This window comes from Xyrauchen texanus, chromosome 25, assembly GCF_025860055.1.
Source record: "Xyrauchen texanus isolate HMW12.3.18 chromosome 25, RBS_HiC_50CHRs, whole genome shotgun sequence".
Taxonomy (NCBI): Eukaryota; Metazoa; Chordata; class Actinopteri; order Cypriniformes; family Catostomidae; genus Xyrauchen; species Xyrauchen texanus.
Window position 1 is genome coordinate 11,512,765 of NC_068300.1, and position 17,976 is coordinate 11,530,740.

Genomic DNA, 17,976 nt, shown 5'->3' on the forward strand with positions numbered 1-17,976 from the left:
AATAAATAGACATCCCGTTTGGCCTGTATTCTCTTTACCCTTGACGAACTAGGCACACAGAAATGCATCGAAATCGTTCTAAGCGTAATTTACTATCTGTGATATTATCATCTGCACAAGAGTTTAAGGAATGTTATCTTTGGCCTAATTATTTGTTACGGATTTCCACAATTACAAATTCCACTGCTGAGCAGACATAATTTGCTATAAAGCCCAACTTTCCTAGCCTCTCATCTATGTCGATTACCTATGCAAAAACAAAATCAATAACAGTAACATGACAGCTGTAAAGAGATCTAATATGCAGCTAAATATTTACAGCAACACACGAACGGCATTATGCTTTTTAACTAGGGTAAGATAATTCCGTGAAATTATGTGGCCGTGTAATGACCTCCGCGAATAAGTTGTTTTGAAGTGGAGCGAATTCACATTGCCTGCGGTTCTTGTAAGGAAATGTTTGGAATTGAAAGTTCGTTTGGAATTTATTTTAATTTCCATGGCAACTCTGAATGATGCCTTCTATTATTCGAAATCAACAGCAGTGGCAGACACAAGATTGGCTTAACAGTTTACGCAAATTATAGTCAGATGGTAATAAATGTGTCATTTTCGTCGACTTGTTTAGAACGTTGTTATTAACATTAAGAATAACTGCAATGCACAAATGAATAAATCTTAGACTCCTTATGCGCAGAGACATGGATTACTTAAATCGGCGTAGTTTTGAAATTATTATGCCAAACAAAAACTTTCCCCAGTTATTATCCGTGGCAAAGAGGAGACTCAAGAGTAGACTCAATGTTGTGTAAAACCCCACCTCCTCTCTCTCTCTCTCTCTCTCTCTCTCTCTCTCTCTCTCTCTCTCTCACACACACACACACACACACACACACACACACACACACACACAAAGTTTACTTGGCTGTCTGAATGGGGATATACCATAGACTTCTATTGTTTGTTTGTTTTTTCTTATAATTTTCTATATCCATTACACCACTGAAATAATACACTTTTATAATAATGCAATACAAAACCTTTCCCTTACCCGTACAGATACATTATACAAAGTAAACATGAGTTTTATCACACTTCTGGGTACGAACTATTACCAAGTAGCCTGTACACACACACATCCACAAGCCACATGCGAGCATTGGAAGTGTGTTTTTAGAAACATGGCTCTAATTAGGATCCATTGTTCAGAACCTTTAAAAATCATCATGTGGTCAGAACACATACTCCCAATTTAAGAAACAAAACATAAATAATGCAAAATGGTTCTTTCTGGCAAACACATTGATATATTTGTCTTTACCAAAGGTAGATGCATGTGAATAAAATGTTTCTTTTTGTTCTGTTTTCCCCCATACCAGCTTCATGCATGGACATCAATTGGGGCCATGACGGAAGATTTCAGCGCTCGTTTATTGAACACTGGACTGTATCAACGGATTTTACTAACATTACACCATAATAAATGAGAAAATCACTATTATTTCTAAAGCTTCATGTCTGTCAATGTTGTCTCTGTTTTCATTACATAACATATGGCAATACAACTTTGATAAGCATGTTAATATTGATCTGTAATCAAACACTCGTTGTCACTCCGTTCTCCCAGCAAGTTCAGGTGCCGAAACCATGGAACTATCACAAAATAATGTCTGCACAATGTCTTCAGAAGGAAAGTTTATTAATTTTGCAGCATGGGACTAATGGTTATCTGTATAAGATCACTAGTGAAGCAATGTTTTGCCATGTATAAGAACCTAATTTCATTTATATTAAAGAGACCAACTACACCAGCATATGTCAAGAACATTCCTTCATGAAAATGAAGATTTATGTGACCAGTAGCTCTCCCGCTCTGTTTAATGACTGAATAAGGAGCGGGCACAAGGTGGCAGTGTTGTTTGATTTCGTCTTCATAGAATGACAGTGTAAGATTGAACACGTGAATGTGTGCGTGTGTGTGAAAGAGTGATGGTGATTCTGACTACGCATAAAATGCTGAGATACATCTGGAGCGTTTAACATATTGTTTGTTATGTGTAGCCATTATGTGTATGACTGTCTGTCTTCAGCAGAACACATGGTGTTTTAGACTCTGCTTACAATTCTTACATTTACAGTGAAAATGTACTCTTAAAATGGCAGTAAGAGGTCTCTATACTCTCTCTCTCTCTCTCTCTCTCTCTCTCTCTCTCTCTCTCTCTCTCTGTGTGTGTGTGTGTGTGAATGTATAAGTTACACTTCCTCTCTCTCTCTCTCTCTCTCACACACACACACACACACACACACACACACACACACACACACACACACACACACACACACACACACACACACACACACACACACACACACACATGTTGGTCTACCTATCCTTACGAGGACTTTCCATAGACATAATGATTTTTATACTGTACAAACTATATATTCTATCCCCTAAACCTAACACAACCCCTAAACCTAACCCTCACAGAAAACTTTCAGCATTTTTACATATTCAATAAAACATCGTTTAATATGTTTTTTAAGCTAAATTATGGGGACACTAGAAATGTCCTAATAAACTACATTTATAGCATAATACCCTTGTAATTACCAGTTTGTAACCTAAATAAATGTCCTCGTAAACCACATAAACATGCCCCCACACACACACATATATATATATATATATATATATATATATATATATATATATATAGAGAGAGAGAGAGAGAGAGAGAGAGAGAGAGAGAGAGAGAGAGAGCAAGAGAGCAAGAGAGAGAGAGAGAGAGTCAGTGAGGAAAAAAGCCAGAAAATATTTGAGCGTGTATGCAAGGTGAATAGGTCAGAAAAATGACAGTTTATATCACAATGAATTTGTCAGTACAATTCGCACACAACCAGAACACACCAGTTTGTCTACTTTGTTATTAATGCATGCGGTTACACACACACACACACACACACACACACACTCTCTCTCTCTCTAATCTATCTATCTATCTATCTATCTATCTATCTATCTATCTATCTATCTATCTATCTATCTATCTATCTATCTATCTATCTATCTATCTATCTATCTATCTTAATATATCTAACTTATGTCATATATATGTAGTGTAAATAATCAGGACTGATGACTGATATTAAAATTAACCAACACGGCATAGTCACCAAACAGGTTATGGGTTGAATATTATCTTTGGTGAAAGGCCTTATATTCATCACTCTTCTGCAAGCATCGAATTAAAACTCAGATATCCAATAGCCTATTCCAGTATATATAAAAAATCACAATCGTAAATAAAACCCGTGAACGTCTTATTTCAGCCATTTGAAAATAAACTTAATAACCCCAAACCACACTGGTTTGGACGGGACTTATCTTGCGTCTTCTTAAAAATCGTCTACTCATTGTCCTCGAGACAAATAACACAATCAATAGTATGACCAGAAAGCAACAGCACAACAGTCACTTTAAAAGAGGGATTGTGTTTACAATCAATTAACAGCCAGCTCAGTAGGTTACGTTTACAAACGTTACCAAATAGCCTATAGCCTGTTATAAGCACAGTGCGTCAGACACAAATATCGTCAAACATATCAAACATATGTGTTACAAGCCAATAAGCAACGTAGAATCATTTACTTACCAGCTTTCTCTGTTGTCTGTGTGACGCGAGTTTAGCGGTGTAGCAGCAGACATATAATATGGCACGGCAATGGGATCTAAGTCCCACTCCTCCGCAACATTTCTACGCTCTTACAAATTGGTATCTTTCGAGAAAACATGATGATATTTACGTGCTCTGACCGTGTGTGTAAATATCCGATCAGTGCTGTGTTTTCCTCAAGGGGAACAGATAGGTAGAAAGAGGACTGGGGAGGCGGCGACGTCTGAGGACATTCAGTCATTACAAGCTAAGAAGGAGAAGAAACAAAATGTGTTATAGAGCGTTTTAATTTCCGCCTGGGCTAGTGAGTAAACGCAAAACGGGAGAAATGTTTGGTGGTCTAGATCATTTAAACGCTACCGCGAGCTCGCTAGTCTATAGATGGAGAGATCTAGGGGAAGACAACAGCACAAAGTTCATGTTCATAGAGTGAGTACCACGTGGTCTGACGCAACCAATGACCGCGTGTATTCAGTCGTAAACTTTTATTACTTGGCTGTAAATTCCCCCTCTAAACAACTAGGAATGTGTTTCTTTTCACCCTCTCTCAAATATCGCTTTTCCCATTTTCTTATTTTTTCGCACTGATATGAGTTGATGGCATAGATAACAATGAAAGCTTGTTTAGTAGTCACATTTTAATATTTACCCAAGTTTTATGATTACAATGCTACTGGGTAAATCTAATATAAATATAACGTACACAGAGATGTGTTTTGGCCTCGTTATTCACAGACAACACAAGCTAATTGAGCCCATGTCTGCAGCTTTCCGGAACAAATAATGGAAATCTTTATACATTAGTGAAGAACATTAGTACATCACAGAACACATTATAGGCTACTGTACTAACAATCATTGGGATCCACATAGTTCTCAATACTTTTTTAAGATACAATACTCTCATGATCCTGTCAACAATGAAGCATTTGCAAGAAAATTAATTATCACAATGACAGAAAGAGAGAGAGAGAGAGAGAGAGAGAGAGAGAGAGAGAGAGAGAGAGAGAGAGAGAGATAGGGAGAGAAGACTCATGTGTTCACTTTGTCAAAACCTTATTGACAAAAAAGTAATAATTGTTACATTTCGATGAAGTCATGATTTACACGTGTCTCTGTAAACAAGCGCAAACTAAAGGGTGAACCCAAAAGTCCCTCAGTATTGAAAATCTTCAGTTTTTTTTTTTTATTATTTATTTTATTATTATTAATTTAAACAACCGTTTAAAAAAATAATCTTTCCGACTGCTTTTTGGCTGCTCTTGTTCTGTCAAATAACTCCATTAGCTTCCACAACAACTAATATTAATGCAAAAAGTGTCGTCTCCCCTCAGAATTGATAAGCAAAAGTTTTAAAAGTTAGGCATAACAACAATTTAATTATGCAATTTTAATAATGTTCAAGTCTTCCATTATGGCAGTACTGAAACTATCATTTCTGAAAATACAAGAGTTCGAAGTGTGCATTTCACTGTGAAGCAAGTATGTTAAAAACGCTCAGTTATTCTAAACTATTACATTATTATTTACGAGCTGACGCTATTTATCGACAAAGTTTTTTTTAACGAAATTCGTTATATGGGCATTGAGTGCTGTCTGAAACAATATTTGGAAACTGATATTATTAAAAAAAAGTACATCTGCATGTATTGCAATATATATAGGATGCAGACAAGTCTGTTGTAATTTGTTTTGTAATTAAGCATCAATTGTGGATTTATTAAACAGCCAAGGCAATATAACGCTAAGGCTTTTGTTCAAATGAACTAGACTTTTCATAGTAAAAATAATCGACAAAAGTTCACAAACTTAAAAAATTAAAGAAAGCATTCAGGGGCCATCTGGTTTTTTCTTTAATTCAGCCCTTTTCATTCTTCTACTTTTTAAAAGTCTGATTGCACAAACATATACAGACAGCAAATCAGAATGCATGTTTATATATATATATATATATATATATATATATATATATACTTACAAACGCATGCACTCTTGCACACATTCACTTAAGAAAGCAGTCCCACGTCCACGTTGGCTTCCTTGTCTCTTGTTCTAGTTTGTCTGCACTGCACGGAAATCAAAAGGCAAAACGTCTGCCCGGATACGACACTGCCGGGTTTACACCACCAATAAACTTTACTGCAGGTATAGTAAAGGCCTAAGTTGGAATGTAACAGCAGTGCTATATACAATGGCAAGTCGGATGGACAATGACCACTGCAATTGTCACTACCACAAGAACGTCCTGAAAACGCCTATTCCCTTAAATATTTAAAACAAATGTATATATTTAAAACAGTTGATCAGCTAACGAAATGCCATACCAACAAAACTAGAGTGAAATGAGTAATACTGTTAGGCCTTATTGTCAGTAATAACATCTAGTTTCAATGCTTTTGCAAGAAAACAAATTTTACAGCATTTTGTGAAACAGGCGGAAAAGCCACAGGACGTCTGTTTCGTGATCATGATAATACTTTAAAGCATTCTCCTCGATTTTTGTAGTTTTGAGATATTGGAACGTAATCTTGACATTCGTTCATATCAACGGGAATTTGGTATTTATCAGCAGATATAAATATTTCAATATCAAGCATCTGAAATTCCTTACTTAAGTATTTCATGTTTGCTTTTTGAGTGCCCTATAATACCAATTATCGTTCCTTGGTTTTGAAGTTAAAATCTGACATTGTTCACCCTAAATCGCTAAGATTGTATTTATTTAGGTATTTGGCTCAGATGTCCCCAATTACACTGCTTTATTAGGCACTAGACCCTTATTATGACCTCTTATTACATGTTGTAAAGGAGACAACACTTTTCAGAACTTGCACATAGGTGGGCCTCACCAAGACTTTCATGAAGATAGGAATGTTTTTATATATTTTTCAACATTTTGTATATGAAAAAAAAATCTCTACAGCTACTAATTGGATTGTATTCGTTCACACTGCAAATTCGGTCTGATTAGTGTTGACTGCTGAATAAATACATGTTTCTGTGAATGCTGTCATCTTTGAATGAGTTAAACAATGACATTGAAAACATAGCTAGGCTACTAGCTCTTGCTGCTTCCGTGCACAAATCTATTGTTGCTTTAAGTAAGTCTTCTAATCTGGTCTTTTTGTACAGAAATAGTTAATAGGCTATATAAATAAGACATTCCTCGGTCATTGAACGGAAGGTTAATGACAGTGAGTTTTGTTGGCCAACAGTTTGGTCAGATTGCTGGACAAGACATTATACCTTGTGTTCGTTTTGGGTTTACGGTACAAACGGGGCAAAAAAAAAAAAAAAAAAACTCTTTGTAATTAACCAATATAAAAGAGCATATACTAATAAAATTCCAGGATTTAAGTTACTTTCAAAAGACGTTCAGAAGACCAGCACAGGTGCAGACAAAGAAGATCTTCTAGATGTCTCCGAGCAGGGTCGTGCTGTAAGTACAAAAAAGACCTGTCCGCTTATATTATAGCTTATGCTGTTTGTTTCCCTTATCTGATATTTAGTTATTTTGCTTTAATGAAACTTTCCCTGCGACCGACATAAAACCAATTTATTGTCATGTAACAGACACATTTTTACTTACATATTTGTAGCTATTTTTGTTGTGGGATGGGTTGGTTTTCCCGATACGAAGTCTCATAGAAATGGTAATCTTGAGATCTTTGAGAGAATGTGCTTATATTTATCAATGTTAAAATTCGACATTCTTGACAATGAAACAACTGATTAAAAGCATGATATTTATTCATTTGCACAATGTACAACATGGATGTGCTTTATAGTGAATTTCGTCAGACGCCATTTATCTTGGGATGATAACTATACTTTTCCTCAACATTGAGGATTAAGTCAAAGACTAAAACTAATTGTCATCACGTGTACAAAGAGACCAACCAAGGATATCAACATTTCACATTAATGTCCATCATCGTTTTCAGTTATAAAGCAGACAATAATGGTGTTGTACTTTTGATTTTATTTTGCCATTTCAAACATTACACAGATTTGGAATATTGTCTACAACAATATTATGAGAGACCTACTTTCGTATTATTTGACAAGTATTTTTTTTGTTAAACAAACAAACAAACAAACAAAAATACATTTTCCTTTTACGTATGTATTCCATCTGAACTTCATCATTGTGGTTGTTGGAGAAAGAAGCGGTTTCTGGGATTTCAATGTCTTGTCAACAAGTGGATTCAGGCATAAAAAGAGACGTGGGTGAATGAGCCAGCTTGTTTATTCTTCCATTGATTTCAACAACAATGGCTTGGACACACGCATTTCTATATTCACACGAGAAACACCAGTAAAACGAGCATATTGAGAACAGCAAGATATTACAAGACGTACAAGGTTATACTCAGTGCAATTCAAAATCTACGCTTTAACACTAGCACGATAAAATGACTTTCTTTCCTTAGAAGGTAGGGTAGTATGTAGTGTGTTTGATCATCTACACAAAAATGTGTATTTTCTATAGGCAGTTTAAGTTGTTGGGGCAATGTCTAAATATTTTTAACAAAGCAGCGCCGTTGCATGTAGAATAAATTGGCAATTATTTCTTGCTAGCATAGCTTTGTTTTAGGTAGTGCCGTAATACAATCTCTTAGAATTGCTAAATTGGCTCTGAGCAAATTTTGTCTTCCTAAGACCTCAAAAAGCTCGACAATAGTAAGTGTTTAAAGGGTAAATTACATAACTTAGGTTTAATACACTAAAAAAGAGTTTATGAAATCTCTAGGTAGAAATGTATATTGCAAATTTCCCACGATTAGGTAGCTTCTCTCGAGATTTTCAAACGATTGCAATCTCTGGTGAGTCCAATAAAATAATCATGAAAAAAATATATACAAATGGTAACCTCGCCTACTCACATAGAACAATAAAGAACAGTTTAGTAATCGATAAAGTATGTGTAATACAAAATGCATTTTCTACATTTGCCATCTCCTTTCTCAGCAGTGGCACTAATGCAATATTGCCATATTCGGATTGCTGAAATAATATTACACCGAATACACAATCTATTCTTCATGTCAGCATGTTGTGGCTTTAATTTTATATATAAGACCAATAGTTTTTCTTTAGTGACAAGCGGATACAATTATTTCAGTATTTCGTTTTAAAGTCACTTTTTATTCCCCCAGACATATCAAGTATGAAATAAATGTTAAACGTCGTTGTATGTGTATCATGCTGCTTACATTTCCATAAATAATATGATGGGTCAATTGTGTTTCTGGTAGACGGCCACTTTGAGTAGTTTGTCAAACACACGTCCACTTTTCGCTAATGGTGAAAGTCCTCGTATGTTAGTTCAAAAAAAGCGCTTTTCCCTTTTGGGCAGGGTTTAAGGTACTTTTGTATGGAGGGGGATTTTCTCACTTTTTGTCTTCTGTTTCATTGCCCGTTCGCGAGACCTCTTCAATATCTGCCATATAACCATAAAAAAGACCATAAAATCACTCTTTGCTTTCCTCTTTCTCTTCCGTTTCCTTTTCTTCTCCTTCCTCCACCTCACCGTCTTCGTTGCCTTCTTCTTCGGCTTCTGCCTCTGCCTCAGCCTCTCCTCTCTGCCCCGGAAATTTGTCTTTGTTATTCTCTTTTTTCCACTTCATTCGGCGATTTTGAAACCAGATCTTCACCTGCCGTTCAGTTAAGCTCAGTGCGTGGGACACCTCAATACGGCGCTTGCGGGTGAGGTATGGGTTGAAGAGGAACTCTTTCTCCAGCTCAAGAGTCTGGTAACGGCTGTATGTCTGTCTTCCATTGCGTCTCCCTGGAGCTTTGGATTGAAACGAGAATATCTGTCATTTACATGCCTTCATTGCTTCCTTCTCTTTACATTTCGGCCTACATATTATTGTATATCGTTAAAAATAATAACATCTAGGAAACATCAGTACTAAGGTGCTAGATGTGTGCGTTTGTATGTTTAATCAATATTTAACACACACATACACACATAGACTCTCTCTCTCTCTCTCTCTCTCTCTCTCACACACACACACAAACACACGCAGACACACACACACAAACACACGCAAACACACGCACACACACACACACACACACACACACACACACACACACACACACACACACACACACACACACACACACACACAGGTACACACACACTTCAAGCAAGGCACACTGAAGAAACGCTCAGGCAAAAAACGTGAAATGCCTTGTGCCCGATTTTGCTTTGTAGTCTATTATACATTGTCTCAAATTCCACCATTTGCCACACATATATATATATATATATATATATATATATATATATGTGTGTGTGTGTGTGTGTGTGTGTGTAGTGTGTGTGTGTGTGTATCAAGGAGTATGAATTGTTTTCTTAATAGTAGATCTATGCTGTCATTTGATTTCTCCCATAAATGCCTTGTCTCTATCTTTGAGGTTAGACAGCAGTTCTAATTAAGGGTTACTGCCGTGCACACACACACACACTCAAAATACACTCACAAAATACACTCACAAAATGAACACACGTAAACACATCTTTATTGTCTCCGTCACTCAATCTCGTTACGAGATTGTTTCTTATTTTAAGACTCGGATACACTTGGATAAGTGTGCCTTTTCTTTTAGAAGATAATTAGATTTACTTTAAACTATTTTCTGAAATTTAACGAGTTTTAGACTCAAATTTGACGTCAGATTTGATGTTCTCTTATACCTGTTTTGCGTCAACAGGAAGGAAACACCGAATCGACTGAAGTCACTTTAATCAAACAAATTGCATGTCACCTGTCGACTCCTTACAACTTCATGCTATTACACTACAACATTCAAATCACAAATATATCATCATGACCCATTAATGGTCACAAATGTGGCAAGACAGGTGCTTATTTCAAACTGTGGCGAGGATAATCTGAGTTCGGATATCCTCTATCTCTTTGGCATTACAGAACAACTCATTCGCAACACAAAGTAGCCAACTGTCAAAACGTCTAATTTCATTTTAATAAAAAGCAGTGATTGCCTGGTGAGGTGAACAAATGCGAAGTACTATTTTGCAACATTGAAATGATTCTCCATCTGTGTCTATATCTGTCAATGCAGTTGCTAAACACTGTACGCTACATAATATTAAGGCTTTAACACACTGACTCACACACAGAGACAAACAAACGACAGTTAATTGAACAGAATGTGAAATAGTTATTATTCTAACCGTGAGGCCGCATCCATGGGAACAGGAGGTTTGGAGAGGAGTTCTGACTTAAGTGGCCTTGTCCTTCTCCAGGGTTAGTGCTATTGGACGATTTACAGTCTGGGTATTGCGCTAAGCTCGCCTCTTGCTGGGTACCATAAAGCGGTTGCCTCGGAAGGGCTTCATATCCATAAAATTTCGTTGCGTCTCCATGACAGGCCAATGCACAGGGGTTCTGTTGATAACCAGGGTTGGAGATACCTGTGGTTCCATGATGGAAAAAGTCCTGTACGTGATGCGACGGGTGTTGAAACCCCGGTGCAGCTGCTCCATGTCCATACACAAGCGTGTGGCTCCGGGCAACGCTCTGTGGAAACCTGCAGTCGTAGTAAGTTGGCTCTAATGTTTCGCCGCTTTTGTATTTGGAAAAAAGAGGATTAACAAAATAGGAGCTCATGTTTATCTAGCATTAATAAGAGTCAGTCTATTTGAAAAATAGTCCAAGCTCTAAATGGTGGCAACCTATTGTTGCCGTTCCAAATGGCATGCAACGCAGACAGAGCAACCGGAACTTGATGGAGAAATGCTGCCCCTTCGGACAATCTGAGGCAGCTCCCACTTCAGCTCCCCTCGCTTAGTCTCTCTCTCTTTCTATCGCCAGCCTTTTCCTTTTGCAGCCTCAAATCATGGCGTGAACAGTGAATGTGTGTTAATGTTAAAGCTGGCTAGCTCCGACTGCTCAGTCACAAGCTCTTACATTTTTTTTTGCCTCCCACCCAACCAACCACCCCCACTACAATGAGCCCCCTCCACCACCACCCCTTGTCCCCTACACCCCACCCTTTGCCTCCTCATCTTTCCAGAGCGTCTACAGGCGTCTACCTTGAACGGGAAAACACCATTTAATTGAAAAATTAACAACTGTAAGTGATAAAATGAAAATTGGTTGTGGCATCAACGCTCTTTTTAGCCCCACGGTCACTTTAAAATAATTTATATGATATAGCATGGCATAATTTTATTTCAAAAGACCACATACGCTCCGATCACAACATATGGGCCTACCCTCTTGTATATTTATAAAGTTGTGTATCGAGAAATAGCCCAAAGGAACTATGTTACCCAAGATTAACAGTTTGAACGGTTCTTAGTCCAGCGCCAAAATCTGAGGCAATGTCATGAAGAAACGGCTATATACCGCTAAATACATTTTAAATCTTTAATATTAGATAAACAGTGAATTACAATAATAATGTTAATAATTTTACATATTATTATTATTATTATTAGGCTATGTCAAATTGTGACAATTTATTTTGACGGAAAATTTGATCATTTGCATTATAGTGTTAATACACACACACACACACACACACACACACACACACACACACACACACACACACACACGTGAGAAAGAGAGTGAGTGAGTGAGAGAGAGAGAGAGAGAGAGAGAGAGAGAGAGAGAGAGAGAGAGAGAGAGAGAGAGAGAGAGAGAGCTGAACACGCAAGCCTCTCTTGGCCCTCCTAAACCGTACTAAAAGTAGTAAATCTGCCGCACTGACACAATAAAATTGCGCAATAGATGCCTCGTTATTTTACTAGACACATTATGGCTTGTTGTTTATTTCAACTTGGCTCATTTAGGGTCCTTCCCAAAATATGAGCACATGGTTTTGAGGCGTTATTTTACAATTGTACTCTTCGTTGTTAAACGGTAGAGATACACACAGGAAATTTATAGACATCCCACAGTCTATAAAGATGCAAATTCTGGGTCATTGTTTGCCTCAGCTGTAGGAACATTGGCACTATGCAAAAACAGCAATAATTTGTTATGTTTAACTGATTAATAAACACATTTTATATCACATTTTTTACAAAAATAATACATCAATTTATTCATTCAAGTTCGCACATTCTTATTTTAAATAATTTAACACAATTATTTTATTAACAAATGTATTACTTTGTTGTTGTGTTCTCTGTTACATTTTATGGTGTATCTTTTTTATTTGCATTTATGTTTAGCTTCTTAATTTGAAATTAAAATCCATAATTATTAAAACAATTTAATATTTTAAGCGTTTAGTGGGATGTCATTTAGGTGTCCGTTGTCGTGTCTAAAAAGTTGGTAAGCGAATCAAAAAAGCAGCATGGATAAACAGGCCTTTAAAATAATAATAATAATAATAATAATAATAATAATAATAATAATAATAATAATACTAATAATAATAATAATAATAAAGAGTGTCCAAATAAATAAGTAGAAAGCCTATGCAGCGATTTGTAAATCAGAACTCATACGAGACTAAATGTTTTGTTAGTATTTCCCAGTGACTTCAATAAATTACATCAGCTAGACAGCCCATTATATAGTGTGGAGGTTAAAAAAATCCGACACATTGCTTTTTACAGCCATCAGTGAGATATATTGATTTTGACAAAACAAAAGACGAAAAGGTTCGTATCATTACAATTCGAGACTAATTAACAAAACTACATTAAATGTATAAAGAACAGTTGTTTTAATGTAACTATAAAGCCGTGCATATAAAGCTTAATTTCTTAAGCGTGTTGACATTTCGCTTTTATTTTAGCCGGAAAATGATTAACAGGGACGGCAAGTCTTTCAGCACTTTCAGCCCATTCCCAGGCCTCAGCAGCCCAAAATGCCTTAACTGTGAGTCAATAGCGCCATCTAGTGTGCATGTGGGAACTTTTCTAAACTATCATTGACTGGAGGCCATGGCCACAAATTGTGCAGCAAAATCCAAGTATTCCAAATAAAATTGGATATATGATTTAAGGCCAACACTCATACAGAGACTGTGGAGTAGTCTTACAAGCACGTGTTAAGTGAAAACTAAGCTTCTCCAGTTTAGTGTCTTTAAATGGCTTGGAGTGACTCTTCAAGGCATCTATGTGGGTGTTGGTTGATTGCGGTTGCCTCTAGTGAGTCCAACGGACAAAATGGATCTCCACAACACTCTGAGATCGTCCACCACCAACGTCCATTAAACCATAAAGTAATTTAGCCTAGACGTCTAGCCAGTTAGCCAGGTTGGCTTTGTTCGTCTGCATCTGAGACAAACAACACAAGCTCCAACAGGGTTGTAAAACTAGCATTTTTTTTTGTTCTGGGCGGAAACGTAGGGCCTAGTAGATTGGGCTTTGAAATCACCGCATCCTGTTCGTATTGTTAAGACCCACAAAAAGGCAATTTCAGCCCAGCGCAGGAAGCCAAAAGGCCTACTAAAAATATTAACTTTACTTAAATCAACGCCAGAACTGCTATCAATTGACTTTAGCATTCAAACATTGTAAATTAAATCAATATTTAAATAACTGTTGAACGTACACCAATGCCTTCAAATACTCAAACTATTTATCTTTACTGAGCCCTTGGCCTGATAATGCATTTTTTTTTTTTTACATTTCCAAAGTTGTTCAAGATGCACCGGTGACTCACTATTTTGTTAATATTTTTTCCCTGTAAAATGTAGTCATATTAATGTATGCATAACAAAACAATTGCTATACAATTGCATATAAAAATGCTTTTGATGATAATATTAAAAATCGGTAAATATAGTTATTTAATGTTCCATACCAAATAAATTCAAATATAAAAAAGACAAGGCTCAAAATTAAGAAAACAATGTTGCAGTGCTATGAAACAGGCTTCAAATTAGGCAAATATGACATCGTGGAAGGCACGGTATGAGATGAGGCCTACCAGGCGTTTTGGAGTTTGATCTTTTTGGGTTGTGCTATTTTGATATTTCGGCATATGGTAGAGCCAATTTAGAATGGATTTGCCGTCGTGCACTCATTCTATCATTTATACTTTCAGATGAGAACATTGCATAATGGCCAAACTCTAACTGGACAGCATATAATAAACTCATTCCTGAACGCTATTTTTTGCTGTGAAATGATTGCAATAAGACACAAGTCATATTTACATGTTTGTATATATTTGAATATATCTACAATCTATGATGAAACTCTTTTTACAGTTTAAAGAACGTAAAATACACAAACAGGTACACCAGAAACAAACTAAGTACATCGACGTGAACACATATATTGTTTTAACTACAGATTTGTTATTCTTTATAAAATACTCGCGGCTTTCGGACCTCCTACAAATAATGGAAGCATAGAAAAGAAACAGTCACGTAGAAAGCATAAATTAGGAAGTTGAAAACAAAGTTCAAGTATTTTCTCACTGAAAATTCGGGCATCTTCACTGTAGAGTCTACATTTGTGTTTGTGAGTAAAGAAACGTAATGTAAATCCAAACTACATTTACTATTAATATGACTCATGGCAGGATGGTGAAATTACACTTATACTAAATCATACATGAATCACCATATTGTGAAGTAAATCCAATTAGAAATTCGTTTACTCTGTTCCTGATATGGACCGAAGGTGCTAAATGTTAAGACTCTAAATGTGACGATACTAAATGATGAGATTCTTTTCAGTCTGTGTCCAACGAATGGCTTTTGATTTATTGTTCTTTACTATCGTTTTTTTCTTTGTTCATTTTCTTCATCTTCATCCTTCGGTTCTGGAACCAGATTTTGACTTGTCGCTCCGTTAGGTTCAGGACCCTTGCTACCTCATATCTCCTGTCCCTTGTGAGGTACATATTGAATAAAAATTCCTTTTCGAGTTCGAGTGTTTGATACTTGGTGTATGGACAACGCTTCTTTCGGGTTGAGCGCGCGTGGATCCAGTTTGCCACGGGATTGTCTGAAAAACAACATTTAAAAACATGTAATTAGGGGATGGTGTAAGCAAACATGCTATCCAAAACAGATGAATGCCCCATTTAACCGGATTATAGACAATCATTTTCTTTCTTGATTATATATTTGAATATTTATGAACTGAAGCGCCAAACCAGTTCTCATTTAGGCAACATTTTTCAACAATAGCACTTTAAGATTAATACTAATAAATATCAGGTCATTTCATAGGTAGTCCCCCTCAGCTCTATTTGAAATGGCTTTGCCAACTCTTTGAGAGAAGAGGCGCAGTGAATGTACCTATTTGCTTTATAGGCCCATAAAAAGAAGGCTTGTGACTCAAGCCTTCACAAGTCTACGCTCAAAGTTCTGCTATGCAATGTATGCACTGTGAACATTCCACGTGTTGTTTCTCGACGTAAATGTTACATGTTAAATTTATATGTTAATTAATAGAATGGTTCAAAACACCAGTTCGAAGTTTTCACATTTGTAATTTATTTGACACTTTAATAAATATGTTGGCTGTAGCCAACAACGTGTATAATTCAAAACAAGTAATATTAGTATTCGTATATAATTACATTTGTTAGACTACACATACAAAATCGCATCTTCTTCACCAATTGTAAATGTTAAGGATTACTACGCATCTTCCCGTATTAAACAGTGTGCAAATAAAATATAGAGAAAATATCGAAAATATAAAATCCTATACCAAAAAAGCATATAAATATAACGGGATAGTAATATAATAATAGTTATTATTACGATAAGTCTGTTTATTAAAATCACATGCAACAACCTTTGCCAGACTTGTCTTTGAAGGAGACCATTTTTATTGCCCACTGCCCGCTTTACAACCCAATCCTATGGCGTTTGTCATCAGTGGCTAGCCCCAAAGCCGACTAGAGTTGGCCGAGTACAGCACAGAGGATGAAAGAGTATAGAACTTGGTTTTATGACGGACAACAGCCAACCACCAAGAGAATGCAATAAACTGAGAGGCATCCCGTACCCGGTTGTAAACAAGAATGGCTTTAACTTACTTGGGTCTAATTCAGCCTTGTCGTCTTTGTGCTTCCCGGAAGAAAGGCTCTCCGTCTCCGGCGATGGTGTGTTCTGTTGTTTTTCTCTAATGTCGACAGCGGAGCAGTAAAGATAATCTGTGTAAGTGCGTCCGTTCGAGCCCAGACAGTCTCCAGCACGAGGATCCTGGAAGGTATCGGGCTTTAGCCCATAGTGCCTGCTGTTCCCTGCATATCCTGGAAAAGACACGGTACCGGGAATAGGCTCCAGCCAAGAGCGAACGTACCTTGTGTCTGTGCCTAGGTGAGGTTGATGAGTATATGGATGGTAAACCACGGACGATTGAGTATGAACAGGGGCCCAAGAGGTAGTAAAGACTGGTGGTTTCGGGGCAAAGCTGCAGGACGGGAAATCCGCGCAGTCCGGTACCAGGGGCGTCGGGCGTGAGCTGGAGGATATCGGACCAGTGGCTGAGAAACGACTCGCCAGAACATCCTCGCTCTCATGGTTGATCAAGGAATCCACATAATAATTACTTATGGGACCCGTAGCCGACATAGCGATGTCTCCCTTCCCTTTTACATGCATCCGATTATTATATGGAGTGTATGTGTACTTTTTTATCTGACCGTAGAACAATCAAGACAGGTAATTATTTCAGAAAGCTTCCCCAGCTGGGATTGGACGCCTATGGAACACGTGATAACATTTACCCCCTGAAAAACTGCACAGCAGATCAATGCGCGTTCTCTTGGAACAGCAATGCAATTCGTGCTTCGAGTAGGTTGCTTAATTCTAATGTTGTGTTTTACATAGCCTAAAATACACGAACATTAATTTGTTTTAATGTAATATGATGCAACTGATTAACGCGATGTGTTATTTGTAGCCTTAAAGAGCACGTTTTATGTTAATAGCCTTACAAAGGCACTATTTGTTGGTGTAATTCATCTCTGTCGAGTGTATGCTACTGTGCTCTAGCTCCCTTGTTCACGTCCCTGCTTGAACAATATGAATTATTAAAAGCGACTAGAAAAATACAATTATTTTGTATATTCTTTCTCAGTTTCACAATTTCTCTCTCTCTCTATATATAAAAACACTTATTCCTATACATTTGACTAATAAACTGCTCTTACGCAGTCCAGAGAGTTCCCTTTATGCATGGGAATTGTATTTTACACTAGTTTTAAATGAATGCAATTGGGATATCCCTCATAAAACGGAGTAAAAAAAATAAATAAATGGCGATGGTATAGTACGACGCATGAAAACGCACCGCAACTGCGGCTATATTTGTCAAGTGGTCGTGCAT

General features: G+C 36.9%; 2 protein-coding genes across 2 annotated transcripts; both read right to left on the reverse strand.

The window, feature by feature from the left end:
- Positions 1–7,616: 7,616 nt before the first annotated feature.
- On the reverse strand, positions 7,617–11,625 carry LOC127619368 (homeobox protein Hox-C8a-like). Its single transcript, XM_052092267.1, has 2 exons — positions 10,888–11,625; positions 7,617–9,474 (listed from the first exon to the last, which is right to left on the reverse strand). Exons 1-2 carry the CDS (start codon positions 11,321–11,323, stop codon positions 9,152–9,154), a joined length of 759 nt encoding a protein of 252 aa, XP_051948227.1. The 5' UTR covers positions 11,324–11,625; the 3' UTR covers positions 7,617–9,151.
- A 3,216-nt stretch (positions 11,626–14,841) lies between these two features.
- On the reverse strand, positions 14,842–17,720 carry LOC127619367 (homeobox protein Hox-C9a). The gene is made up of 2 exons (XM_052092266.1): positions 16,682–17,720; positions 14,842–15,636 (listed from the first exon to the last, which is right to left on the reverse strand). Exons 1-2 carry the CDS (start codon positions 17,247–17,249, stop codon positions 15,392–15,394), a joined length of 813 nt encoding a protein of 270 aa, XP_051948226.1. The 5' UTR covers positions 17,250–17,720; the 3' UTR covers positions 14,842–15,391.
- Between the last annotated feature and the right edge of the window lie 256 nt (positions 17,721–17,976).